This window comes from Opisthorchis viverrini, assembly GCF_000715545.1.
Source record: "Opisthorchis viverrini unplaced genomic scaffold opera_v5_40, whole genome shotgun sequence".
In the NCBI taxonomy this organism is placed as follows: Eukaryota; Metazoa; Platyhelminthes; class Trematoda; order Opisthorchiida; family Opisthorchiidae; genus Opisthorchis; species Opisthorchis viverrini.
This window is the reverse complement of record NW_008751694.1, coordinates 122,933-135,431: the sequence shown is the minus strand read 5'-3', so window position 1 is coordinate 135,431 and position 12,499 is coordinate 122,933. Positions and strand designations below refer to the sequence as shown.

The following is a 12,499-nucleotide window of genomic DNA, read 5'->3' as shown; positions in this document are numbered from 1 at the left end:
CATTAAATGAAGCCAAAGGGAAAAATCCACACTCTCATGAGTACATTTACCAAGAACGGTATTCCAAAGTGAACTATTTACAAAGTGTATATGAATTGTTCATTGAGAGTTGCACAGTTCCACGAGGAGTCGAACACATATCTAGGCATTCACATAACTACTTCACAAAACTCCTTTGTCAGCTCATCATGTTAAACATCTTTTACTCTGGTCGTTGGCTTGTTCGCTGAGCTGGGCAGTTTGGTTGCAAACGTTTCATCACTAAAGGTGACATCTCAGTGCGTAGTTGTGCGTAACCGGGGGGTAGCGGTTGTGCACAACCGCTCAGCGAACAAGCCAACGACCATCTACGCTACCTGAGCTACCGACATTCTCCTCTATAGAAAATCTTTTACTCTTTTCAGAAGAGCCTGATAAACAATCGGTAGTTTTTATTTGGGCAACGTTTCGCTTTTGACAAAAAAGCTTTATCAGGCCAAGTGAGCAGGTCACCAAATTGGCCAGGTTATAAGGCAGACGAGGAACCAATCAGTAAGTCAGTCCTCTTCAGATTATCACACTAGATCAGTGTTGAGTGTCAATTAACAGCTCTTGTCGGTTAGTGAAGTTGTCAAAATCTTGCTTTTGTGGATTGGGAGGGTTCAAATTAATTCCGATCGGGTTTGGTTCGTTAATCTTCCACTTCAGGGTGCTTCTGTTGATGATTCACCTCGGTGGCCACTGGTAGATTTTCCCTAGTCTTTGTGGGGTCGTGAGTGCTCGGATAATCTAGTTTGAGGGGGGTTGAGGTCAAGTGGAATTCAGATGACGACCACTCATCCTTCCGATGACCGCACACCAACACATGTCAGCTCGACTGATCCAGAACCGTTCTCCACACTTTGGTATTGCGAGTTTTGAGGCTTCCTAAGGGATATCCATTGTACGTTTCAAAAGATTGTTCTAAACCTGGTTAAGGTGCGTCTTCTCGTTGCATCGCCTAACTCCATTACATAATTTGAGGTCACAACGTAGCTAGATGCGAAATCGGGAGCAAAATGTATCTATATGCGGAACCGAGTGCAAAATCTATGTCCACTGAGAAATCGAGTGGCGGTTTCAGCTGAACCCGGACACGCGCAGATACTTCGGCGAACCTAACAGTGCCTAGTTGTTGACCCATCTCCCATACCAAACAAAGAGCATGGGGGTAGGTAAAAGAGCTTCAGCGTTCCACATCTCAAGTGACTGTATATTGACCTTTACCTTACATTTCCCGAAGGAAGTTCCATTGAAAACTGTATGCACAGTTGTTCGGTCGGTGGAAAGTGAAACCCAGTGCCTGTGATATGATATTGAACCGACGGTAACATTCGGAAAAGAAGACAGGTAACCCAATGCGATAGAAAATACACTACAAAATTATAATCGAACTATTTACTGCAGGAGCCAGTTCATACCGTACATGGACACCTCAACAAGTTGGCCTTCCATTACTAGTTGTCACACACTGGATTTTTTGTGTGCCATTAACCCATTCTGTAACAATCGTAATCACACAGACTACACCACATGGACTCCCAAGGGGAATATACTTGTCGAAATAGATTAGCTACCTAAGCGCACACTCATCGAGGTGTGTCGACTAACGTGGGGTTACGCTGAACACCAATTAGTCCCGCCGTTCCACCAACCAGCAGGGTTCGTTATGCCAGCGCTACGGGCCGACTTGAAGTAAAAGGACCCGAATGCCAAAGGACCAACCACCCGTTTCTCAGCAACATGCGATAATGAATGCCAGCGCCAAAAGTCCTTTGTGACCAAAACAGACTGAACAGTCGCCCAGTCGCTCTAAACTATTGAAGTGACGCTGCGCCTGAGCACTGTAGCCAATCTGTAGCCTTTAAGCATAAGATGGAAATAACTGAGTGAAGGGAACACGACGCATGAAACCGAACAAAAGAAGCAATTCCTTAAAACGCGTGTACCATGGTTTCCGAACACTAGTTTGATTCAGTGTCAAACCAGTGTGCGGCAACAGAGCATCTTTGGTTGAACACTCATCTTCTGCCGACGATGATGACACAATTTAGTAGACTTCGAATTCCGTAACCTTAAAGTGCACTTATGTAGCAACCTTATGAGTGACGTGTTCCGTCAAGAAAATATGCTCCGATATCCTGAATAGTGCCAAAATGGTGCAGCACATTCAGTTTAAGAATGTCATGAACGAGACCCAATCGAGTCTTCCGTTCACATAAATGTAATTCGTAAATCAGCACATTTCATCAATTACACACACTTTGGTGTTCACGTAGAACATAAGGTGGATGAAAACTAGGGAAATACGCCCAACTGATGATCCGAAAGAGGGTGAAACCAGCAGTAGGTTGTCGAACAGTGTTCAACAGTCTCAGAAATAGTGTGTCTTGTATAAGTTGTCAGGTTTAGCAAAGTAGCGGACGTGTTCAAACCCTCATGGAACCATGCAGTGACTTCTACCACTATTCTGAAAGAACCTGGTCTGTGTGAATTGTTTCGAGTGAACAGTATACGTAAAAACTCATGAACACAAAATAGAATAGCTCACCTTCCGCATCTAACATACGAGGAATATCCAGATGCTTTTCAGCCACGTCGAATGCATAATTCAAATTTTGAATGGGATTGTCCTATAGAGGAAAAAATTTAGGGTGAACGATAGGTGGTGAATGTATTATTAACTCAAGGTAATGCATTCCCGCTTTGGACATGCCGGATGATCTTGAATTGAAGTGCATGCCGGTTCTTACGCTCGCATACGGAACAAACGACACATGCGATAAATCTTACCCTTGACAATTTGGCGTAATCAATCAAATCCGGTCGATGCCGGTGGATCAAAGCGCAGAAAGCTAGACCATCTTTCCAACTGATACGGGAGACAGTGGTGAAACAGAAAATGGAATGTGGTTAACTTATCGATCCACCGATAGCCAACATATGGGATGAGTGTCTGCGTGGAACAGTGGTGTGTACAAAAGTGTAGGTGCTTCCAGCGAAATTACAAAGCGAGGTGAATGCTTTCACGATCACTTAACATGGCTTGAGGAGATATTTCATTTAGATAGAAGAAAAAAAACAACTTCACACGTCTGCGTCTAGCCAACTTCGTACAGGCGGTGATAAAGCGACATCTGAATGTCACTCACAAGCGTTTTGATTGTCTCCAAAAACACTGTGCTGTCTGCCTATGGGACCGCTTCAGAGAAATGGACGCTGTGGCGTGTTGTTTTGGTGTTACTTGGGATGCATTCTTAATTTCAAAAAAAAAAACAATGTGGCGGATGATTCGGCAGCCTAACTGTTACTACCAGAAAGGCAGTAATTCAAGTTGGGCTGCCAAAACAGTAAGCCAACAGGTTATACAATACAGTCACTAGTGAGGAATGGTCATTGCAGATGGTTTTACTGTGACTGTGTTCGTCGCTTCGATGGTTTACATTGCCCTTTTATTCCACTGACATCTTCAAAAGCGGTGTGAACTTTGACGTATGAGTCATCCCACATGTCAATTAAAGAAAGTATCCAACAACAGGAACAAATAAATCCCACAACCGTTGTCTTCAAAAACACTTCGAATCGCGGATATTTCCGATGAAGATCGGCGCGTCATCTCTACGGGAACTTCTGTACAACTAGATCGGGTCAAAATGTCTCGCGTGTGTGGGGCTTATTTTCACAGTCACGAGTGAAAAACTGAATGAAGTCGGGACGACAGAAAATCTGCTGTTTTCGCTCAGTCATCATGATTCTAGTCCAAGCCCATTTCCAAGGTATTTCAGTTCAGCCTTTGGTTTCCGAAAAAAGCCAGTGTCTATACACAAAGAACAAGAAATTGCCCGACCCTTCGAGTGTGGATAACTACATGGAAAACCAAAGTTGGTGTTCTTAATTAACCGTGGACTAGTGTACGATGTCTCAGAAGGAGCAACTCTTCATCAACCCCCGAAAGGTGAATTGAAAGGGTAGTACTTCAGGCAGAAAAACAGTAGATCAATCGGGTTCAAAAACGGCTGTGGGCAAAACAGTATCCATCAGAGAGCCTTTGGTAGGTTCCAATTGAAAGCACCTCTATGAGAAATACAACTGTGTTTAGCCGACGTGTTCGCGATCGAAGATCTGAAGTGAATCTGCGGGATCAGAATATCCTACAGAAACTACCACCTATGTAGTGCGCCGACTGGTGTCTGCATAGACATTCCCGAATCATACCCCCAGTTAGTCCTTACTAGTCTGTATAGACACTGTTCGGAGTATTCAGATGGATGTAGGTCCATTTCCCTACAGTAGACAATGGGATTCTCAAATCGGATGGAAAAATTCACGTAAATCTACCGTCTTCATAAGGAAAACGTGGCTCGTGCTTCACCACTGCCAAGGACGCACCCCAGGAATGCCCAGCCACTGAATAATTTGCCTTGAATTCCTCACAAAAATAGGAGGTTGGAACCGAAAGGCTGGAGGAAAACAAGTGGCGTGGTGCAAAATGCCTGAAGGCGACTGTGATCGATTAGGCTTCTATCAGTTTATCTCGAGTATTTGATCGGGGACAGACGACGCTGTCAATGGTCATTAGCGCTCCCCGGAATGGTGTAAACTAATCATTTGTAGATATTAATCCAGGTTTACAATACACACGCCCCTTACGTTAGGGTAGCCTTTATGGAGAAGGGAACAGTTCTAACCCAGCATACTAGCGTTAGCCTGTGCAGGGCATGTTTCCGCGTCAGCCACTCTACCTTGCCAGAGTCAAAAGTTCTTTATATAAATTCGAGATTGAAACATTGAGGTTTTAAGAGGTCTTACAAACTTCTTAAGGTGTCTAAAAGAGCTAGATACCAAGGTAAGGTGTCCTGACGAGTTTTATGTCAAAGCCTGTTCCTTAGGACATCATAACGTAATATGCATTGGTCTTGGGATTCCTGTCGATACACCTTAGGATAGATATCGAGTCATTCCGATAATGCTGTGCTTTACTGATGATCTCTAATATCAGTTTATCTGGCTATCTATTATTCTAAAAATACAGACACTTCAGTGACCAGGTGAAATCGAATCTCGTTCCTTCTAGGAGCTTGGTAATTTTCCCCATCTGGCGGAACACGACAATTCGTCATTAAAAAGGCTGAATGCCGGTTTGGTACCGGGACTTACCACTAACAAATCGATTGAGCCGCTTACCAGGAACAGTAGTCATCATTATTATGGAGTACACCGAATGTCTCTATGACCTATCGATTGCGGCCACCATGTGGTAATAATCTGCATCTGCGTCGTACTCTGAAATAACTGAGCAGTGGGTATTACATCATTCACATTCTAACATATCGGTATAAACCTACACCAAGCTCACTCACCATCAGAGTGAACTATTTGTTGTAAACCTTTGTGTGTCAATCGATGTGTTGTTAACCTCTAATGAGTAGAGATCACAGCTTTTTTGTTCAAGCCAGGCACTGTGATTACCCAATTCAAGCTATGTTGAATACGTACTTCGAGAGCGTGAAAATTTCATACCTGGATAACTCATACACTAAGTTTCGTGTTTACTAGCCTGGTTGGACTTTGCTATCGAGACCCTCAAATCGTGAGTTCATATATTTAAAGTTTTCCTGTAGGGTCAGTTAAATACTTCCGGTCAGTACACAGTTCGAAAATGAAACCAAACATGCGATTCAGAAGTTCACCAGCATTTTCAAAGAAATTGTGTGCAACTTAAATATCAGAAACTGACTTGCTAATGACTGAACTTAGGGATGTCCGAACAAGAGGATAGTGTACTCGTTAACAGATGGACAAAACTCAAGCTTAATGCTATGTGCCTACACTGGATAGTTATGACTCCAAAGTTTAGCCGAAATCGAGCTATAAAAATTTAGATGTTCAGCGCGATATAAAATACCGTAAATACCGTAATATTTAAAATGGGAGAGGATTTACCTCATATGGAAATTCTGAACGTTCACATTTTTGTAGGGGCTCGTTTTTCTCTGGCACCAGAGGAGAAGACCTTCCTTAGCGCACAATTCTGGCAAACAAATATAAGAAGTAAATTAGCAGCGGTAGATTGGTGGGAAAAAACTTGTGTTTTGATAACAGCTGCAGTAATATTAGTAGTAGTCGCAAGAGAACATCCTGGGTACTAGTCAGCACAAACGAAAAAAAATTAAACGGGTCGAAGTAACCGGTACGTCAAGTCGGTCCTTATTGACAGTGAATACAGTTAGACAACAGGTCACCAAAACTGGAGAAGTAATCAACGTACATCCAATATCGCAGTCACAAAAAACTCATCCGAAATCAGTTTGTGGCGTGTGAACTCAGTCGACAAATTGAAGACATTAAAGACCATCACTGTAAAAGGGTTCACGGAGATGAACAAACAAAAGAAAAACTTTGTTTGCGAGTGTTAGTGTTTTCGGGAGATTCAACCAAATCCCGAATGAATCTCCTGTTTACTATGTTATTCAGCTGAATGTGCGAAGTTTCAGCACCCTTATAAGCGGTGAGTCCCGTCAAGAAAACATGTAGCTTTACTGTGATGTGAATGTAAAGTTTGCTGACAGCATTATCTGTTTAAATCAACGATCCAAGAAATGTAGAGGAAGTATCAAGACCCACATTTCAACAACCATTTTGGTGTATATATATGGCTGAAAAGATACATCTACGCCGTTTAGGTTGTGTTTCAGTGTGAGCCAGTGAAAACGACAACCCCAAAAAGACTACGCTGTCACTTAACCCCACACAGTATTCTGTTGTGGTCAACGATAACCCTAGTCATGATGCAACAGATCGACCACCAGCGTCCGTCAGTTGACGTTACCACAGGTTAACAAGCCTACGTTTGAGTTCCCAGTAAAATAGAATCTCGAATTAGGTGATAGCAGGGCAGTTCAAAGTGTATCCACTTGAAAGTCAAATGTAACCTCCCTACTCCATATCGCATCAGTCGGCTTCGCCGAATGGATCATCGAAGTTTCTTCCCCTTATTTGAAAAAAGCTGGATACACACCGCCTGGTCCTGATGTTGTTATACCTGCTGATTCGCCAATCTGTTGTATCCGACTGCTGACCCGCTCCAATGCCTAGTGCCGGGAAAAAGACTTACAGGAGGGAACGCAACAGCTATATTCCGGACAAGCGAATGCGAAAATACGACGCCTCAAGCTATTGAATGGAGAGACACTGTCTGAACTTGGTCCAACGCTGACAGCCTGGCTTTAGTACGAGGCTGTGACACGCTGCATATTGCGGGGTCGTTATCTAACCTTGATCAACGCTGGCTTGCGTTGTCTGAGTTTGATACAAGACTGTGACGTGCTGCACATTGAGGGGGCGTTGTATGTCTGGTCAGCATCTAGCGGAGCTGAGAGTCCCAGTAGATATCGGGCATTCAGTGGTTGCTTTCAGGACTCTGACCTTCCTGATAGATGCTTTCTCACGCTTCAATACCGATATTTCGCATTTTGTTTCTCCTTCAGGAAAGCAATCACCATTCACACTTCATTCGCTTGTGTGCATTGTCTCTAGAGGCTGCGTTGCAGGAGGCCAGCTAAACCGTTCTTGGGAGTGTTTGACCCATCTTTCTAGCCGGCGTTTTTCCGAAGGAATTGATGAGCCATCTTTTTCATTTATCATTTCACGGACCATTTCTCTCCTACGGCCGATCGATCGTACTATTTTGGACAGGGCATGGCTGTTACCGGCGGCAAGTTTTCTCCACCTCCTGAGCTTTCAGTGTCCATCAAAGCCCACGGGGTTTTGCCTAGGCTCTACACGATTTGGCGTTTGAGGGATTTGCGTGTACCATCATACTCATTGCCTGTTGATATAGCTTTCCTGAAATGAACCCGGATAATCACTGATAGAATGTATCCTTCTCGGCGTCGGAACTGCAGTCCGTTGAGGCACAGACACAGTCTTCCAGGTCGATAAGCATTGAACTAGACGAAGCTGTATAACCGAACGGACTCCACTGGAATCCAACCTAGCGAATCGCGTATACCACTGACAATGGGGCAGCTTTCTAGACATCCACTTCATAAGTCATCGTTTCTGGATCACCAAACAGGCGGAGAGTGAAATATAAAAACGTTGAGTTCATCCTTGGCGTTTTTCATATGCATATTTGCAGTACGTAATCCGTCACAAAGAAACCGGGTCTTCCCGTGATGTGACGGTTTGTGTGCCTCCGTGACCCATTGAGGTATATTGTGTAGTGTCCATGCAAAACGTACAAAGTCAATGGTCAATGGTTGGTCATTGGCTGAAGGTCTGCTGGTATCCACTTCAGGGGGTTGAACATGTATGGTGACTTATAAAAGGACGGTAATCCCCTTGCATTTTCAGTCAGACAGCTGCTTTATGGTAAGGCTCTTGAGCCAAATGCTTTGGTCGAGGATTCTAATTGACCAAATGTCCAAATCAGGGGGCCCGGACAACATCCCGGTCCACGTACAACCATGAGACTTACAAGTTACGGTACTCTCATGCTAAATCCGCCATCGTGTGGGGTCACCAGTTGGATCACAAAATCATGCTACCGCTGACACCTCGACTCTTACACTTTCACGTATTCCCTCTTCGACCCTATCCCACCCAAATCTGAATACTCACTCTGCAGGTCCCAGAAATAGAACTGACCACTTGGTTCACTGTGCATCACACTCAGCTGCAACTTGTGTCCGACTACAGTGAAAACCTAAATACTTCGAAGTGTGTTTTCAACTTGGCTGCGTTTACTGTTCACACACTGAAGGGCAACGAGTGGCTTTTGCTCGCCCGCTGGATTCCGTCTGCATTGATGTACGCTGCCTGTCAAACTAGGATACATGTCACAATTACGAATTGACTACACCCTCGCTCCTTACCGGGTCGCGGCTGCGCATCTCTGGTGATGCAGGGGCCGCCGCAGCCGGATGTGCCAGTGTGCGTATTGCATTGATCAGCCGAGCGCACGCTCCACTAATTGATTGGATACCCGTTGATCATCATCCTCAGAGGCATCAAAATCAGTATCGACACTGATGCTTCGCTGCCGAAAAATCATACAGATCATCTAGTTATTTTTATAGCTATAGAGCGAAAAGATGGGAGAAACAATGGGTGAGGGAGGGGACATAGTGCTGGCCTATGTCAAGCATTCTGAGCTACCTACACATCCAACTGCTCAATCAGGCGATGTGGAAAAAACTGCCAGCACGAACGCCACTGATACTGATCAACCGTCATTTCTTGCAATGGCTCCAGCCAAGCACAGGTGGAGTCACGCGGACCCGATCACGGATGGCGTAGAACACCCAAATCCTTCGTGATCTCTTTCACGCCCTCCTGTCACGTCAAACATTGTCCACCTAGCGGTTTGAGCTATTCCAAAGGAAACACAGAAAACAACTCTTTTCACGGCAGATGGTGTTTAGGTATGCGTAGCAAATGACCGGGTCACCACAGTTGATGGTGCTAGATGTTTTAATCGGGTAAAGTATATGCCGCACAACCAAATACCCATTTTCTAATCACCTACTAACCCGCTAATACCACCCAACGCTTCTGAGGCATCAGTGGTTAAAAACTTGAAGACTTTCACCACATCGGTCCCCAAATGTCACGTTTTGCATCCATACAACACAGCCCTTACTTAAGTCTGGTACGCGCGACCCTTGGGATTTAGGGAAATGCATTTTCAACGCCACACGTGAAGCAAATTAGCACCAGCACCAGGTGCTGGTGCAATACACACACAATACATTCTGTAGCGTCTTCAACCAGGGGCATTGGGGAACACGCGGCTCCTATCCTGGAAGGTGCGTTGGTCCAACAGTACCCGGACGTTTTGTGACATCTTTCATGCCCCTCTACCAGGTCAAGGGTTGGCCATCTCTGCTTTCGCTACCCTGAAATGGGCACTGAAAACAGCATTCTCTTTGGGAAACGATGGTTCTGTATGCGCAATACATGGGTAACCAACGCAGCTTCTGGTACCGGAAATCCCTGTTGAACAGCCGAAAACTCGCCTTCTAACGGCCTCGTTACGGATTCGCCGACACCGACCCACACGAGCTATGGTCCTGAGACAACGACTGTCAAACATCTGAAGAAGTCTCAGTTCCGCTGCTCGAAAAGACTAAGTCTCACAGACATACGATAAAACAGTCCACGCTGTAGTTGACACACAAGTCCCTTGAAATTCAGGGATATATCACTCTGTCCTTAATCAACAAACTCGACCCCAGCCTTGCGGAGCCGTGCAATGACCTCATTTGTCACACAAAACTAATACAACTTCTAAGATACGTAAGACGCTCCACAACTCTCGGTGCCTCTCCCTGGATTGTGGGTGGAATGTTTAGTGACTGCAGTTCCACGAGAATAGCCTTACACTTTGAGTGCAAAGTGCATACTAAAGAACGTGATGGCCCTCATCGGTTCATCCAAAAACTGCGCATTCTCCTCCTCTTCGAAGACAAGAACGATGTCATCTGAATATTCCAGATAGACAAGGTTTCCGTCACAGGGTTTTTGAAGACCCTCCATCGTTCGCCTCATTACCTCATCAATCACGAAATTAAATAGGAATGGAGAGAGCTGAAACTCCCGATGGACGCCGCTTTGCGTACGAAAGCTTCTGGAGAGATCTCCGGATACTCTCACAAGTCCACAAGTCTGAGAATATAAATAATTTATTATGTTCAAAAACGTCCGGGGCGTTTATTGATGGGCAAGTGTGACAAGGTGAACAGACCAGTCAACCAAGTCGAATGAGCCCTGGATTTCCAATAATACTAAAACAGTGTATCATTCGTACGTGTGACGCTGTTCTAGCACCTGACGGAGCGTGACTGTTTGGTCGACGCAACCCCGTTTGCTGCTCTCGAGTCATTGTTCCACGAACCACCATCACAAGTGACTCCAGCAGTCTAGTTACAACCAGGGTTAAGCTGCCCCTGTGGTTACCATATTCACTACGAGCCCCTTGTTTGAAAATGGGCAATATCACCGACTCCCCTCGCCCAGCGATCTGGGACAGTTTGCCCAAATGCAGGTGAATAAATCAGGCAAGCGTTGATTGAGAATCTAACCCCATCTTTGGACGCGGGTAGAAAATCATCCGGACCAGAAGCTCCGGGACGCTTGAGAGAACACATTCAGTCATAAATCTCCGAGGCCTTGGAGGGCTCCACGTTAACCGTCCAGGGTGCTGAGTCAACTGTGTGCTCCAGGTGAATGACAGTTGGTGCCCACGCCAGGTGCTGCTTGCAGTATTCGGCCCACCGATCGAGGCGTTACTGTTCATTCACTGCATATTATCGACGTCGAATGCTATGCATCTTACCTAATTTTCGTGGCCAAGACCACACATTAGCGTATTAACACAACCACATTGTTTGTTACCCCGATTGCACTTGTGTTACCTTCGAAGTTCCCAGAAAGCTAATCATTATATGCAGCCAAGCCATTAACAGTGAAAAATAATGACACATGTCTTAGTCATCTGAATCCATACAGTGCATGAACGACTGTGGTTACTTGGGCATCAGGATGCCCTGTGAGATTTAGATAATTCAGCCTAGAGGTTCCAAGAGAAGTCAATGAAATAGCTTAATGACGTAAAATACGTGGCAATCAACAATCGAAATGTACAGCATTGCTCTTTGAGACTCACCCTCTACTGTGATATCTTGTATACAAAACCGAAGGATTATTGTCCAAATCATACCCAATGTCATTTTTATATTTCCATCCACAATCTCTGTAAATAAGACAATAAGCACACGGAACACCAGGAGCCATGAAACCTTCGGCACCAATGGAAACAAGCTGAACTCCTTTGCTCTGAATATATTCCAGAGCTTTGTTCACGTTTGCCAGTTTGTGAAACCGCATTCTACCACGATCTGGTTTAGGAAGCTGCTCCTCTGAGAGGGTCTCCAATAACTGGATAAGCTTGAGGCCATCTTGGAAATCTTCTTCGATATTTTCAATTGAAGTGTTTATTTTTCTGAGATAGGAATTACACCATGCAGTGAAAGTCTACGGCTTGGAAAGCGACCTCATCGTCTCACCTTTTTCTGCTGAATCTCCCACATGGGATCCAAATACGCCTGCCGATCCCATTCCTCCTCCTCCTCTTCCTCTTGCGTTTGGTAGTAACCATCTACATAGCCAGGATAACCGTACTCCATCATTGGACACTGCCCGGAAAACGAAAGCCCGGGAGATGATATTGCGCGTGAGTCCTTGCAATTATATGTTTCAAACAATAAGATCAACAGTCGTCCACATAGACCGAAGGCCTGAGGGAAAACGCTTGATTCGGTGATTCAACCTTCGACGGAGTTCGTCACGAGTTTATCCTGACCCTTCAACCGGCGAAGCATGGTCGACTGCCGCACACCGCTGTATCAGTCAGTAGAGAACAAAACCGACCCGGGAAACTTAGGCGAATGCATCGATCCCGTTTATCAATATGTGGATC

At 45.0% G+C, this 12,499-nt stretch overlaps 2 protein-coding genes across 2 annotated transcripts in view; one reads left to right on the top strand and one right to left on the bottom strand.

Moving 5' to 3' along the window:
- Positions 1 to 9,338, top strand: part of T265_02870 (hypothetical protein) — a gene marked incomplete at both ends in the record, with an annotated part of 55,621 nt that extends 46,283 nt beyond the window's left edge. The window contains one exon of the mRNA XM_009167223.1: positions 9,105 to 9,338. Coding sequence (XP_009165487.1) covers positions 9,105 to 9,338 — 234 coding nt within the window. The remainder of the gene's footprint in view (positions 1 to 9,104) is intronic.
- The window catches only part of T265_02869 (hypothetical protein), a gene marked incomplete at both ends in the record, with an annotated part of 49,209 nt that extends 37,003 nt beyond the window's left edge, over positions 1 to 12,206 (bottom strand). The window contains 6 exons of the mRNA XM_009167222.1: positions 2,570 to 2,651; positions 2,812 to 2,890; positions 5,962 to 6,049; positions 11,687 to 11,773; positions 11,805 to 12,054; positions 12,087 to 12,206. Coding sequence (XP_009165486.1) covers positions 2,570 to 2,651; positions 2,812 to 2,890; positions 5,962 to 6,049; positions 11,687 to 11,773; positions 11,805 to 12,054; positions 12,087 to 12,206 — 706 coding nt within the window. The remainder of the gene's footprint in view (positions 1 to 2,569; positions 2,652 to 2,811; positions 2,891 to 5,961; positions 6,050 to 11,686; positions 11,774 to 11,804; positions 12,055 to 12,086) is intronic.
- Between the last annotated feature and the right edge of the window lie 293 nt (positions 12,207 to 12,499).